This window comes from Arvicola amphibius, chromosome 12, assembly GCF_903992535.2.
Source record: "Arvicola amphibius chromosome 12, mArvAmp1.2, whole genome shotgun sequence".
Taxonomy (NCBI): Eukaryota; Metazoa; Chordata; class Mammalia; order Rodentia; family Cricetidae; genus Arvicola; species Arvicola amphibius.
Window position 1 is genome coordinate 127,239,712 of NC_052058.2, and position 17,093 is coordinate 127,256,804.

At 40.1% G+C, this 17,093-nt stretch overlaps 1 protein-coding gene across 1 annotated transcript in view; it reads right to left on the minus strand.

Moving 5' to 3' along the window:
- Positions 1 to 17,093, minus strand: part of Nell1 (neural EGFL like 1) — an 834,960-nt gene that overhangs the window by 559,851 nt on the left and 258,016 nt on the right. The window contains 1 exon segment of the mRNA XM_038313841.1: positions 12,928 to 13,027. Within this exon segment, the coding sequence (XP_038169769.1) occupies positions 12,928 to 13,027 (100 nt within the window).

A 17,093-nucleotide genomic window follows, 5' to 3' on the forward strand; every position in this document is an offset into this window, starting at 1 on the left:
TCCTGGGCCATGGTACCTCACGTTTGCAGGGCTTTGGACCTCACCCATTCACCAACATTCAGAGCACGACCCCTTCCCTGAAACACTGCCAGCTCCTCTGTGTGCACACAAGCCCACGTCCTCATTAAATGCTTCCTTTCCAAATCTCTTTCACCTCTAATACCCTGAAGTCATCTCTGAGATTGTTTCAATTATAAACCCACCTGAAACGATCAGGACGCATGGGAGTAATATTCATGTTACACCAGGATTCTTTGGGAGGATTTAATTGAAGAGCATAAAATCTTAAACAGTACAAATAATCTCAGCTAATTTTGGTCCAGGCCAGATGACAAGGCAAGTGAGCATGAATTAAAATTACAGATAAACACATTTGGAACAGATGTCGGGAAGAACTTTCTTCCAACACCCAAAGTCATAAACATGAAGCGAAACCCTCCAAAGTCATTGGCGATGCTGAAGAAACAATTAGAGCTGATTATGGGGGAAATAAAACTCCGAGGCGTGTGTGAGGATGCCAAGATGGGCCGAGTGATTGGTGTGCTTCCTGGAGCAGTCTTGAGAATGCATGGTCAAGATTATTAGCATTTTTCCCCACCAGCTTTTGAGTGAGAGCACCAGAAATCCATGGGCAATATTTCCCGCTGGGTCTACATTCATTCCTTCATTGCCTTTTTCCAGGAAGGAGCATAGCTGCCACCCAAGTGTCCATTGTGCCTCTCCACCCAGTGACTTCGGAAGTCAGGCCACTGCTATGATCATTGCCTTAAAGTAATGAGCATAAACAAATTTCACCGGTGGCTCTGAGATACCAGAGGAAAAAAAGCTACAGGAGTCAGTCAGGGCCACTCTGGGTGCTACACAGGTGACTGAGACCTGCAGACCCAGCAACAGCAAAGAGCCCCCAGCTATGCCCATTGCATTCGATGCCAGGCATGTGTCTTCCTAAACTGTCCTATAGTCCTTTTCCAAGGTACATAGGCTGCACCAACAGCCTTGAGGATTGAGCTGCCTGATCAGCTGGATCCTTTATCTTCCGTAAAGACAGAAGGAACTATTCACAGCATTTGACGTAACCCAAGATTTTAAAGAAGCAAGTTACCCAAGTGCCTGGTCTAAATTCCAAGTCAGCTGATGCACTGAACACTGCAGATCACAATACAATGCTATACTTAACCATGAAGTTTCAGATTCAAATTCTACAAAGATAAAACACACACACACACACACACACACACACACACACACACACATAACCACAAACTCAATGTAAAACAAAGTCCTGTATCTTCCATCTGGAATAGTCATTAGTCATTGGAGCAGTAGACACATAAGAAAATGTATATCACTAATTAAAAAAACAATAAACAAAACAACACACTCCCTGTCTTTAACTGAAGTTTAGGCGCTCAGCCCAGTGCTTGGCTGTGGTCACTGGGTTTGAGGAATAGATGGGAGATAAAATGGGGTGTATGTAGATGGGCGAGAGAAGGGGAAGGAGGGGGAACTGGAGTTGGTATGTAAAATGAAAAAATTCAAATTAAAAAATAACATTAAAGCCAAATTAATGATTTATACCTTGAAGAGTTAAGTTACAACTCAGAAAAAAATGTTTTTAACACTATCATATCTGTGAAATCTGGATATTCTCTGTATATTTCACAAATATGATAGTGTTAAAAACAGAGAATATCCAGTGTTGAAAATGGTATCATTTAAAGTCTTGACTGTAAAAACCACAGAACAGACCCCATCATCAAAAGGTCTGCCCTGTCCCTTACATTAGAGATGTCAAAACATCTGAGCATTTAAAACAATGTTATTTGTTAAGTTGGATATCTTTATGGACATTGCATAAACACTGGCCTGAAGATGGAGGGGACAGTTCTTGCCAGTGCCCAGTTTATGCCTCTTGGATAAGGTGGCTTACCCGAGTCTTATGAGAATAAATCTTAGAAAATGTCAAACTCCCAAAGCAGGTATGAGAACAGCTTCAATTAAAACTTTCCAGAAGTGACAGCTCTGGGGACAACATCCTCGGCGTACAGAGCTGACATTTCTCTGAGACAGAGATGAAATGCAAGTTGGAAGCCCCTCTACGGAAGTGTTTGGAGACAACAGCCATTTGGCCATTAGCAATCACTGCTCATTGATATCCCTTAATATAAATGGACTCAACTCACGTAGGAAAAGACACAAGCTAACAGATTGGATACAAAAACAGAATCCATTTTTCTGCTACATATAAGAAACACACCTCAACCTCAAAGACAGATATTGCCTCAGAATAAAGGGTTGAGAAAATATTTCCAATCAAATTGACCTAAGAAACAAGCTGGTGTAGCTATCCTAATATCTAACAAAATAGACTCCAAACTAAAATCAATCAAAAGAGATAAAGAAGGATATTTCATAGTTGTCACAGGAAAAATCCAACAAGAAGAAATTTCAATACTGAAGGCCTATGCCCAAAATACAAGGGCACCCTCATATGCAAAAGAAACACTACTAAAATTTAAATCACACATTAAACCCCATACACTAATAGTGGGAGACTTTAACACCCCATTCTCACTAATGGACAGGGTTACCAGTCAGAAACTTAACAGAAAAATAAGAAAACAAACAGATGTTATGATCCAAAGAAACTTAACAGATATCTATAGAAAATTCCATCCAAATATAAAAGAATATACCTTCTTCTCATCACATCATGGAACAGATACAACAATAATGTATTAACCTCATGTATCTTATCAGATCACCATGGCTTAAAATTAGAATTCAATTGAAAAAAATTCTACCAATAAAAAAAATTAGAACTCAACAGCAACACTAATTTCAAAAAGCCAAGAAACACATGAAAATTAAACAAGGCTTACACGAATTACCAATGGGTCAAGAAAAAACTGACGGAAGAAATTAAAGACTTCCTAAAATAATGAAAATGACTATACAACATATCCAAATTTATGGGACACAATGAAAACAGTGTTAAGAGAAAAGTTCATTCCACTAAATGCCTACATAAAGAAGCTGTAAAACCCTTATACTAGTGAGTTAAAAGAATACCTGAAAGTTCTAGAACAAAAAGAAGCAAACTCACACAGGAGAACTAGATGGCAGGAAATAATCAAATTGAGAGGTAAAATAAACAAAATAGAAATAAAAAAACAATACATAGAATCAATGAGACAAAGAGTTGGTTCTTCAAGAAAATCAACAAAATAGACAAACCTTTATCCAAACTAACCAAAAAGCAGAGAGAATACCCAAATTAACAAAATCAGAAATGAAAAGGGGGACATAAAAACAGACATTGAAGAAATCCAGAGAATCATGAGGTCATACTTCAAAAACATGTACTCCACAAAATTAAAAAACTTAAAAGAAATGGACAATTTTCTGAATAAATATAATTTACTAAAATTAAATCAAGATGAGATAAGCAAATTTAATAGACCTATAGCTGCTAAAAAAAAAAAAATAGGAACAGTCATCGAAAGTCTCCTAACCAAAAAAATCCCAGGGCCAGATGATTTCAGCTCACAATTCTACAAGATTTTCAAAGAAGAACTAATAACAATACTCCTCAAATTTTTCCACACAAGAGAAACAGAAGGAATATTGCCAAACTCTTTTTACAAGACAACAGTTACCCTTATACTCAAACCACACAAAGACATTTCTAAGAAAGAGAATTACAGACAAATCTCACTCATGAACATTGATGCAAAAATACTCAATAAAATACTGGCAATCCAAATCCAAGAATACAGAAATATCATCAACCATGAACAAGTAGGCTTTATCCCAGAGATGCAGGAATAGTTCAACATACAAAAAAAAAAATCTGTCGGGGGCTGGAGAGATGGCTCAGAGGTTAAGAGCACTGTCTGCTCTTCCAAAGGTCCTGAGTTCAATTCCCAGCAACCACATGGTGGCTCACAACCATCTGTAATGGGGTCTGGTGCCCTCTTCTGGCCTGCAGGTATACACACAGACAGAATATTGTATACATAATAAATAAATAAAAAATTTTAAAAAAATCTGTCAATTTAATTCACAATGTAAACAAATTAAAAAAAAAAAAAACACATGATCATCTCCTTAGATGCTGCAAAAGCCCATACAACATCCCTTCATGATAAAGGTTTTGGAGAGAGCAGTGATACAAGGAACTTACCTAACCATAATAAAGGCAATATACAGCAAACCAACAGCCAACATCAAACTAAATGGAAAGAAACTCAAAGTGACACACTGAAATCAGAACAAGACAAGGTTGTCCACTCTCTCAATATCTATTCAATACAGTACTTGAGGTCCTAGCTAGAGCAATAAGACAATAAGCGGTGATCAAGGGGATCCAAATCAGAAAAGAAGATGTAAAACTCTCACTATTTGCTGATGATATGATAGTATACTTAAGTGGCCTCAAAAATTCTTCCAAGGAACTTCAACAACTCATAAACACCTTTAGTAATGTAGCAGTATACAAGATTAACAAAAAAGGTAGCCCCTCTTTAAACAGATGATAAATGGGTTGAGAAAGAAATCAGAGAAACATTACCTTGCACAAGAGCCACAAATAACAAAATACCTTGGAGTAACTCTAACCAAACAGGTAGAAGACCTGTATGACAAGAACTTTAAGTCTTTGAAAAAGGAAATTGAAAAAGACACCAGAAAATAGAAAGATCTTTCATATTCTTGGGTAGGTAGAATTAACATAGTAAAAATGGCAATCTTACCAAAAGCAATATACAGATTCAATGCAATGCCCAGCAAAATCCCAGCAAAATTATTCACAGACATTAAAAGAATGATATTCAACTTCATATGGAAAAGAAAAAAAAAACAGAATAGCCAAAACAATTCTGTAAACTAAAGGAATTTCTGGAGGCATCACAATCTCTGACTTCAAATTCTACTACAGAGCTATAATACTGAAAACAGCCTGGTACTGGCATAAAAAAGGAAAGGAGGACCAATGGAACTGAATTGAAGACCTGGATATTAATCCACACACCTTCAAACACCTGATTTTTGACAAAGAAGAAAAAATATCAAATGGAAAAAAGAAAGCATACTAAACAAAAGATGCTGGCATTACTGGATATCAACATGTAGAAGAATGAAAATAGATGCATATCTATTGCTATGCACAAAACTAAAGTCCAAATGGATCAAAGACCTCAAAGTAAAACCACCCACACTGAACCTCATAGAAGAGAAAGTAGGAAGTACACTTGAACACATTGGCACAGGAGACCACTTCCTAACTATAACCTCAGTAGCACAGACACTGAGAGAAGCAATTAATAAATGGAACCTCCTGAAACTGAGAAGCTTCTGCAAAGCAAAGGACATGGTAAACAAGACAAAACGACAGCCTACAGAATGGGAAAAGATATTCACCAACCTCACATCAGACAGAGGACTGATCTCCAATATATATACAGAACTAAAGAATTGGTCATCAAAAAACAAATAATCCAATAATAAAAATGGGGTATGAACCTAAACAGAGAACTCTCAACAGAGGAATTTAAAATGACTGAAAGACACTTAAGGAAATGCTCAAGATCCTTAGTCATCAGAGAAATGTAAATCAAAACAACTCTGAGATTCCATCTTACACCTGTAAGAATGGCCATGATCAAAAACACTGATGACAACTTATGCTGGAGAGGTTGTGGGGTAAAGGGAACACTTCTGCATTGCTGGTGGGCATGCAAACTGCTACAGCCCCTTTGGATATCAGTATGGCTATTTCTCAGAAAATTAGGAAACAACATCCTGAAGATCCAGAAGTACCACTTTTGGGTATATACCCAAAAGATACTCAGTCATACCACAAGGACATGAGCTCAACTATGTTCATAGCAGCATTGTTTGTCATAGAAAGATCCTGGAAACAATCTAAATGCCCTTCTACTGAAGAATGGATAAAGAAGATGTGGTACATTTATACAATAGAGTACTATACAGTAGAAAAAAATAGTGACATCTTGAAATTTGGGGGCAAATGGATGGAGCTAGAAAACATCATTTTGAGTGAGGTAACCCAGACCCAGAAAGACAATTATCATATGTACTCGCTCATAAGTGGTTTTTAAACATAAAGCAAAGAAAAACCAACCTACAATTCACAATCCCAGAGAACCTAGACAACAATGAGGACCCTAAGAGAGACATACATGGATCTAATCTACAAAGGAAGTAGAAAAAGACAAGATCTCCTGAGTAAATTAGGACCATGGGGATCATGGGAGAGGATAGAAGGGAGGGAGTAAGGAAGGAGAGCAGAGAAAAATATTTAACTCAATAAACACAATTTAGAAAAAGGAAAAGTACAGTATCTCGTAAAGGATTAAGTAGTCTACCTACCACTTCTGCATGAATTAAAGTAAGATGCCTTCCTCTGGGTGGTTCCTGTGTCAGGTGATTGACATCAGACCTTCAGCCAAGCCAGACATTGACCAGACTTCACTGAATGAACCTTTACTGCCAAACAGCTATGTTTAACTGGATTAGCTTTTAAAAGTTTGGAATATATTCATCCAGGCACAAGACATAATCAGGAATAGGTTTTGTCCTATCTACATAACACACATCCAATCCCATATGGATCTTCCAGGTCCTCTAGCACAAGGTAATGCAGAAATTGATTGATTATTGATTAGAAGTGTGTTGCAGGCCTCAGAATTTCATGAACAACATCATGTCAATAGCAAAGGTTTAAAGAAAGTGTTTCCTATTACATGATAACAAGCTAAGGAGATTATAGAGAGATGTCCTACTTGCTCTTTCTATAACCAAACACCATTGCCTGCAGAGAGTAACCCAAAGGGTACTCAAAGGAATGAGATCTGGCAGATGGATGTGTTCCACTTTACAGAATGCGGAGAATTAAAATATGTACACCACACCATAGACACATATCCAGGTTTTCAATGGGCAACTGTGCTGAGCTCAGAAAAAGCTAATTCAATAATCACACATTTATTAGAAGTTATGGCCATCATGGGTATTCCTGCACAAATAAAGACAGACAATAAACCAGCATATGTATTTAAAAAATGAAACATGTTTTTTGCTTATTATAAATATTATTTAAATATAATGGTTATATCAAATAACCTACAGGTCAGGCAGTTATAGAAAGGTCAAATCGAACTATAAAGGATATGCTAAACAAACAGAAAGGGAAAGAAAATATCCCCAGAAACAAATTGCATAATGATTTATTAACCTTGAATTTTCTTAATGCTAATGAGAAAGGAACAACAGCAGCAAAGAGACATTGGATAATGGGGAAAAAAAACCTTCTGAATTGAATCATCCAGTGTATTTCAAGGATGTGTTGACCTCACAATGGAAATCAGGAGATGTGCTACATTAGGGAAGGGGTTTTGCTCTTGTTTCCATAGGAGAAAAAAAATCTATGAATACCATCAAAATTAATAAAGATTCACTTTGAAAAAGAGAAATCTTTTGAGAAAGAGAAATGACAGCTCACCCACAATGGTGACAACCAAACAGGTGGTAAGGTAAGCATATAGGGTTGGGGCAGGGTTCTGCTCTTCTCTTTACAGGAAAATACACATCTTCAAAAATTCAAGAGATCCTGGATGTTTGGATGCTGACAGAAGGAAAAATAACTATCCAAAAAAGATTATCAAGAAAAAGGATGCCGGGTGGTGGTGGCACACGCCTTTAATCCCAGCACTCGGGAGGCAGAGGCAGGCGGATCTCTGAGTTCGAGGCCAGCCTGGTCTACAAGAGCTACTTCCAGGACAGGCACTAGAAACTTCAGGGAAACGCTGTCTCGAAAAGCCAAAAAGAAAAAGAAAAAAGAAAATGGAATATGACTTATGAGGACAGGTGTTTAAGACATATACATTGATATATATAGATAGATAGATAGATAGATATATATATATAGAGAGAGAGACAGAGAGACAGAGAGACAGAGACAGAGAGACAGAGAGAGACAGAGACAAAGAGAGACAGAGAGACACAGAGAGAGACAGAGACAGAGAGACAGTCAGAGAGAGACAGAGACAGAGCTGACTTTGGAGTTGGACAATGGCTCTGTCCTTCTCTAAATCCAAGCCTGTTGTTAAAGGGAACATTCAGAGTTTCTGTCTCATGTCAGGATCCATCTGGTATGGGACAGAAGGAAGACTTTAGGAAAATTTTCACTTTCTCCATGTTTATTTTGTCTATATCGTATTCTTCATTGAATGTATATTTATATAAATAATGTTTAAGTTTTCCACAATGAACATTGGAGTTTCCTACAGATCCTTTTCCTGCAGTAACCTTTGAAGTTTCCAGGAAGAAGATGGGGCCCCACAGCAACAACTCTACCTAGTTGAGATGACATCATGATGCTGATAGCGCTACTACAAGACCGGTTTTGAGGTACCAGCCGCTGAAATGGTGCACTTTCTCATGACATTCTGGCCAGAACTGCAAATAAGAACTTTGGAAAAAACCCTATCAACTGCTGGGAAATCATTTGCAGCTATACTAGACAATAATCTTGAAACTTAACCATCACTTTACTTTTACAGGATCCCATATAAAGATCATCACCCCATGACAACTGAAAGCAGTTCTAGAAAATGACATCTGCTCTCCCAACATAGTTTGTCCTCAGGGTTGGGAACACTGTTTAGGGGTTGTTGATTATTACTTGTATAAGGTAGGGTTGGAATAGACGCTATGCTGGCTCAAAAAAAGCGGGGGGATCAAATTGGATAATAGATAATTTAGTGTAAACTTATTCACAGTAATAATAATAGTGGGTAATAAAGTGAATACTTGTGAGCTATTATTTATGGATAATTTACATTGGTACAGTTTTGTATATTGATACAAGTTCAAATTATATTTGTTATTTCTGTTTATAATATTTTTACACCTATGCAAAGTTATTCTGTTAGATTGTATACATGCATCTTTCTACCTCTGTTTAGGACATTTTGTATATTGATACAACTTTTAGGATATATTTTTGTATTGCATTATATATTATTCTTACCTCTGATCAAGATACTTATACACTGTTTACATTTTGAGGTCATTGTACTCATTTGCTACACATTTGTTTGCAGATTATTTAATATTCTGACATGAAGTCTTAGTCTTTAAGTTATATAGGTATTAAATATTATAGCTCAATAGTTGGTCACGTTTGTTATACATATAGTCAGATTAATTAGGTTCTTTAGATACATTAAGATTGAATTCTGCCTAGATAGGTAATTTTCAACCACTTCAAGGATCTGTAGAACATGGTATTTAAATAAGTCAGGGTTCTGCTGACAATCTAACAATCAATTCCCGAGAGAATGTTGAGCACTGAAGACACTTCACTAAGAGTTTGTTTTCTTCTTGGCACAATTGGCCTTTGGCAAGTAACTGTCCATGCCTCAACCATTGACAAAGTACATGGTATCCGAACTAGATAAGCAGGGACACAGGAAAAAGACGGCCAAAACTTGCCAAGATAGAGTAAGATGGTTCTGAAAATTTTCCTGCCGCTGAAAATGGTCTGTCAGTTACGCTAGGTCTTAGCCAAAGTTGGTTGCTTCAACATTGCCAATGAGACTCTGAATGATTGCTCAGATAGCCAACTGTCTCTGCCATATACTGCTCACTTTGGAAGCTGCTTGATTGCACTTACTGCCTACTCAAGTAATATTATCTCAATTCTCAGACCTTCGATGGGGTTGAAGATTAAACAGTTATAGTTACCATCCTCTTATGGTTTAGCTAAGCCTATTTCTGATGCAAGACTTAGACTCTTTGGAATAGAATGCCTATTAAAACATTTATCATGTGTTCCTTGCTTAATATTGTTTATCGTGGCTGTAATTTTATACCTGATATCTGTTCCTATTGTATATAGTTTTATATTGGGTCTGGATTGTTCTTATTAAACCAAAGAGGGAGGTGATGGGGAATCTCTGCCAACCAATTATCTTTAAGAGGTGGGACCAAGTTAGGGTGTGGCTTTCTGGGACCTGGAGAAAAACAGTGCTTGACCCAGCTGCCCTCTCTCTGTGTGGTTCCCTCACAGCACAGCTGAGCTTGGACTTCTCGTTTCTGTTTCGTGAATTTTTTCCTTATAATAAATAAAAATATAATTGTTTTATCTTTTAGCTAGCCTGGTTATTTCCTGAATCGAGCTAACTTCTACACCAACTAATTCTGAGTGAAAAATTCACAGAGGAAGCAATGCTTGAGCTGACATTTGCAGATAGCAGAGTCAATTTGGTAAAGAAGGGGATTCCAGAAAGAAGAAATGTAATAATTTCTGCCCCAGGAATTAATTAGCAGTCAAGTGTCACATGTTTGAGTCTTTCTTCTTTAAAAGGAACTTTGTATATGAAGCTGTTATTAGAAGTTAGAATTTGTCATGAGCCATTATCTATGAATAGGGAATTGGCAATTAAATTCTGAGACATGAAATCTAAATAAAATGTCAAGAGATGGGCTAGAGAGGTTTAACAGTTAGGAGTACTGGCTATTCCTGCAGAGGATCCTAGCTCAGTTCCCAGCACATATACATGCACACACAGCATACATGCCAGCCTTATACCCATAAAATAAAATAAAATGCGTGAATCTAAACAATGTATTTTTTAAAATTAAAATTTGTTAATTTAAGGAAAGTAAAGATAAAGAGGATTTGCCATACTTCCAAGAAGCCCCCTCTCTGAATCTTTTCTGAACAGGAACTTTAGTTCCCATGGAAGATGCAGAATTTGGAACACACAAAAAAAAACTCTAACCTATATGAGCATTTCCAAAGGAAAACTCATACCCTCTCCTTCCAGATATTTAACAGAGAAGAGAGCATGCATGGAGGCAAAAAGGAAAGCCCTCAGCTCCACAGCTTGGCCCTCACTAAGGTGGACTCTATGAAGTCTGCCCCCACCTCTTGTTCCTCTGCACCTGAACCAGAACTGGCAAAAGCTACCACAGTGCTTCCTGTGGGAGCCAGGTGCGCCCGTGGGACACACCCTGCCAGCAGTCTTGCTGATAAAGGGTGTGGGCACCAGACAAGCTCAAACCGAGGCAGGACCACCTATTGTAATGTAGGTCAGAACAGTGAAATTCCTCTTGAGTTTCTGTGCCCTGATCAATGTTCTGCTCTAAAGAAGCCATTAATCAGGAAGGATCTGCAGAAGGAGAAGCCCACCTGGCACCTCAACAAGCAACCAGTGATGGGTTTTGCAGTAAATTGTAAGGCCTACCTAACAACCTTATTGGTTCCCAATAAACGCATCTCTCTGAAAATTCAACTCTATATTTAGGCATTTCAAAGATCTCCCAGCTGCAAATAAGTCCTATGCTCTTCCCTCGGAAAGGAGACACACCCAGGAGGACGCTCAGGAGACTCCAAAAGTTAAAAAATCCCCAAAGCTCAAACACTTAACAGGCTTAGGAGGCTCAGAAAGAATGAGCCCCTCACCCATGATCCTGGGCGCGACACCTCGCCCACCTCCCATGAGCAGCCCCAGCCATGTTTCTATGACTTACTCCAATAAACTCATTGGTTCACCAAGATAGACTTGGGTGGAATTATTTCTTCAATTATTTCTTCGGAGTGTCTCCAGTGCCCTATCTGGAGTGGACAGAGGTTTGTTCTCATCTCCCGGGGAAAAGTCATGGACAGCAGAGGCAGAGAAACCGGGGCACAAGGGGCACCATTATCTGTCCCTCGTTCTACAGCCATTCTTAGAGAGCAATGAGATTTTACAGAGCTGAACCAACCACTGAGAGCAATCACAACTTCAGATGAAAACGCATCAAAACAGTGGACGTTTCCCACACATATCAGAAGGTGCTGAGTACGGAGCCAGCCAATCAGGACCCGCTAAGAGGCATGCCTATAAATAGTTCCGGACTCAGCTGTGCCGGCTCACACACCTACACTCCTGTGTTCTTTTGTGTCTTAGGAGCAGCATTAAGAAAATATAACAGAAAACTGCTCTGTGAAAGCTAAAATGTTTACTTTGTAACTCTTTAGAGAAAGAAAGAAAAATGTTGCTAATGCTTTCTAGAAAAAACGGAGGATGAGGAAGGAGGGCGGCGCAGTGGGGAGGGGGGAGGAGGAGGCGAGAAAAGGGATTAAATGTGAAGTGACCCAAGCTAAACTGTTAGACTCTGGGTCCTCCTTTACTCGGAAAGCACAAAAATCCTGTTAGGGCGGCTCTACCCCCGTGGCTATTGGAGAATGGGAGGTGCTTGGAATAGGCACAGTTATGACATAGTAGCTACATTTAACGGGATTAGTGGGTTAAGATTTTGAATGCATTCTAGGTTCTCCTAACCCACCTAATTCTCCCTGGGGGAGAATTTCAGGAAAGCATCCATTTATGAGCTAACAACTGAACACATAAGAATAAATTTGGTAAAGAAAGAGGGTCCAGGAAGAGAAAAGAAAACAATTCCTGCCTGAGAATTAATCGGCAAGCATGCTTATTTGACGTCGTGAGTCATTCCGAGAGAGCACTGGCCCATGGACAAGGCAGGCAGGGAGGAGCACTGCTCAGCCCCACTCCGGGAGAAAATGTAATAATGATAGTAATGGTTGTTATTCCAGGCGCTATCATTTCCTTCAATACAGAAGCCACTGCTTATTGGATGTCTGTCCCACGCTGGGCCGTCTGCTCGTGCTCCCGCGTTATCCCATTTAATCTTCCCAGCAGTCTTATGAGGGGGATACTATTATTATCCTCATTTTGCAATTGCGGAGCCGATCTCAGAGAAAGGTAGATGGGCTCCGCAAGTCTCTGAAACCAGGGAGGGATGAGCAAGGCAAGCTGCCATTGGCACCACTGTTCATCAAAGCTCCGCGCCAACCTCCAGCCCCGCCCAGAAGCCTCCAGCAAGCTCGCTCACCTCGGCAGACTCTACAGCACTGATTCTCCGGAAGAATGTGATCCTTTTTGGAACAGTTCAAAGGAGGGCAAGCTTCTGTAATCTTTACCAAGACTCCATCCTAGAAGCCAAATACCAGGAAAGAGTTAGTTCAGGTCCAGAGTCAATCACAGGCGCTTCTAATGGTTTTTGTTACTAGATTGCAAAGGTGACCAACGGGTACCTAGAGCCTTTTCCGGAATTCCACTGAGAAAGACAATCCCACAAGTCAAACTGATGAGTCCAGGGAGAGAAAGCAGGCTTTCTTTCTAATATCAAAACAGCCTGGGTTTCAACAAGTTCCAGTCATTTTTTTTTAGTCTCTTTTTCAATGCAAAGGGATGCCCATGGGACGTGCTGATAATTTGCAACAGCTGACAGCTAAGTGTGGCGGCCTCCTGTGTCAGGGCCCGAGTTCTATGCTGTAAATTGCAATAGCTCACTTTGTGCAACCCGTGTTACGTACAACAGGCTCCGGGGAAGCATTTCCCACATTCCACAGGCCACAGCCTGGTCCCAGACATCGACAGGACTTCTTCCTAGTTCTCAGAGAACTCACAATTCAGATGGAATGAGACATCTAATTCCTAAGCTAGGAGCTTTAATACACTACAGAAATTCCTTTTAAAATGTGCTCTAATAAATGCAATATAATATGCTACACAGTGTCATCAGCTCTGACCAAACAGGGAGAAATAATGAAGGGGCCACATTGGAGGGAACTTGAGTAACTGAGTAAGAAAGAGATTTTACAGGTCAAGATTGTAGACAAGGTACGTGGGCATGAAAGAACATCAGACAGATAAAAAACAATAGATTTCCTATGACTATAAATACCATAATTCGCAACGATGTTAAATATTCAGCCACTGTACACTGATGGCTGAATCTAAGGTCCTTCCTGCTGGTGTGAGTGGTGTCTGCATTTAGTTTTATGCCGAAATTTTAAAATTAGCCTATTAATTGCGTTCTTTTAAAAGGTTGGAGACACTTTATTTAAAGCATTTAGTTTTTCTCTCCCATTCTTTGCAAGGATGTTTAAGACAGCCAAGAAGAGGAGCCTTGCTTTAGTCAAATGCAATCCCAAACAGAGGTTGGTCAGGGGACAAGACCGAGCTACACAGCCAAGAGAGACAGGTCCATGTTTTATGTTTTCTAAGAGACTTGCCAATCCCTTGACCCCCTCCCCCCCGCCCCATTCTCCATTTGACAGAATGGACACTCATCCTAGAGATGTGCACAGATAAAACATTAAATGCCAGATATATATAGGAAACACAGACTCTGGTGTGAGTGCCATCATGTTGGTAGCACAAGGTGAGCCACAGACATCAGCTACTTGTCTCAGGGTAAGTTATCATCAACATTCCTTCCTCTTCTTTCTGGAAGTTTCCGACACAGCCAGCCTCACCCTGGCATTCTGTCTCCTATCTTTTTTCTCTGGTGCTCTTTCCAAACGCTTACTTTTCCCAAGATTCCCTGAGGGACCGACCCTAAGATTCAAACGCTTGATCCTGCTTGTTCAGTCCTCTGCTTCCACCAGAGTCTACTCTCATTCTTCAGGTCAGATGACAGAGGCGCGTATCTAACCGCAACAGCAAATGATAGGTCTAAAACAGCTGTCGAGATCGGAGTCAAACAGTTAGCACAAGGCAACAGATGCTAAGCACCTTCCTGTCAGGAACTGCACTGACCGTAAAGAGAAATAAATGACTCACTATCAACTCCAAGCCTCTCATCCCGCTGTAATATACTGATTCTGTGACATTGCCTCAGCGTCGATAAGAACGGCTAAATATTTTTTTAACCAAACTAGGCTCCCATATCCAAGTTCTGGATGCTTTCCTAACATCCTAACATTGGATCATTTCCGACAGAGGGCACATGGATCATTGCATCCATTCAGAAAGCTGGAAGCTACCATCAAGTTCTACAACCCTGTGACAAGAGCCAAAGCCCATGGCTGGGTAGTATATGATGCCTATACATACGAAATGAACAGTCTCTGAGTTATAATTCATGTTCAGGCTATATGTGACCTCTCATCTGAATTCTCCCTTGCTCGAGTTCTTCCCACCCACCATCTATTGCATCCACAGTCTGATGAGTCCTGCACTCCCTGAACAGGTCACTCATGCTGAAAGCCTTAGTGCACAGTCAGCTTCTAGGATGACTCAAATTAAGACTATTAATGAGTTTCACTATTCCACTAACGCTGTTATCAAAATACTAACTGCTAAAAAACTCATCTCTGGGTACTCAGATTCCGGATGATTATTTCCTTGCATTTTTCTTTCTAACTCCAAAATTTTGTAGCATGTTTAACAAATATGTGTGCATGTATATATGTATATATATATATATATATGTGTGTGTGTATATATGTATAAATAGAGATACATGTGTGTATATATACCTTCATTTTTTTTTTTTTGGTTTTTTCGAGACAGGGTTTCTCTGCAGCTTTTTTGGAGCCTGTCCTGGAGCTAGCTCTTGTAGACCAGGCTGGCCTCGAACTCACAGAGATCCGTCTGCCTCTGCGTCCCGAGTGCTGGGATTAAAGGTGTGCGCCACCACCGCCCGGCTATACCTTCATATGTATATATATTTGCTAATAAAATACTTTAAATGCTACAGAAGACTTCTTTTTAATTATTTTTTAAATGATCTTTTCTCATTTTACATGCCTAGCCCAGTCCCCACTCCTTCCCCTCCTCCAGCTCTCTCCACTTTTCCCCCCACTTCTCAGAGAGGGTAAGGCTTCCATTGGCAGTCAACAAAGTCTGACACATCACTCTGAGACAGGACCAACGCGCTCCACCCTATATTGAGGCTGAAAGGTATCCCTCCAAAAAGAACGGGCTTCAAAAAGTCAGTTTAAGCACTCGGGATAAATCCTAGTCCCACTGTCAGTGGTCCCACACACTGCCCAAACCATACAATTGTTACCCACATTCAGAGGGCCTAGTTTGGTTTTATGCTGGTTCCTCCACTATCAGTCTGGAATTGGTGAACTCCCACTAGCTCAGGTCCACTGTTTCAGTGGGTATCCCGTCATTGTCCTGACTCCTTTGCTCATAGTATTGCTCCTTCCTCTCTTTGACTGGTCTCTGGAGGCTTGGGCCAGTGCTTAGCTGTGGATCTCTGCCTCTGCTTCCATCAAAGGCTGGATGAAGGTTCTATGATGACAGGGGAAGGCCAGTTCAGGCACACTCTCCATTACTGCTTATGGTCTTAGCTGGGGCCATCCTGTGGATTCCTGGGATTTTCCCTGGTGCCAGGTTTAATGCTATCCCCATAATGGCTCCCACGATCAAGATATCGCTTTCCTTGCTCTCCCTCTCTGTCCTTCCCCCATCTCATCCATCCTGTTCCCTCAGGTTCTCCTCATCTCTCCCCTCCTTCTCTCCTGCCCTCTTCTGCCCTCTCTTCTCCCCACCCCACACTCCTGGAAGCATGGGTTCAAATCTCACTTGATATAGAAAACTTCGTAAATGTGATCATTCTGTAAAAGGAGCTTCCTCTATCTACTGATTACATCAGTCAACAATTCTTTTAAATTTTTATTATTTATTTCTTTGGGGGCATGCGTGTTCCATGACATGCATGTGGCACTCAGAGAACAATGTGCAGAAGTCAGGTCTCTCCTTTCGGCCCAGGGTGCTGTGGGGACTGAACTCAGGTTATCAACTTGATAGCAGCAGGTTTCTCTACCTACTGAGCCATCTCACTGGCCCAAAGCTGAGGGTTCTAATTAACCTTTAATATAGTTGATAAGTAAGCCCAAATTCCAAAGTTTAAATCTGCATATTCGCCGGGCAGTGTTGGCGCACGCCTTTAATCCCAGCACTCGGGAGGCAGAGGCAGACGGATCTCTGTGAGTTCGAGGCCAGCCTGGTCTACAAGAGTTAGTTCCAGGACAGGCTCCAAAGCCACAGAGAAACTCTGTCTCGAAAAACCAAAAAAAAAAAAAAATCTGCATATTCTTAAAATAACATGAACTGAAATCATCGTCATGTAAGTACACCTAAATCCATTGAAGCCCAGGAAAAAAACATTCTTCAGCTCTATTTTGAAAACTATTGCCAGTAAAATGTAACCTGTCATTCCTGTTTTTGAATAGTCCTGATTGTGGCATATTGTGACCC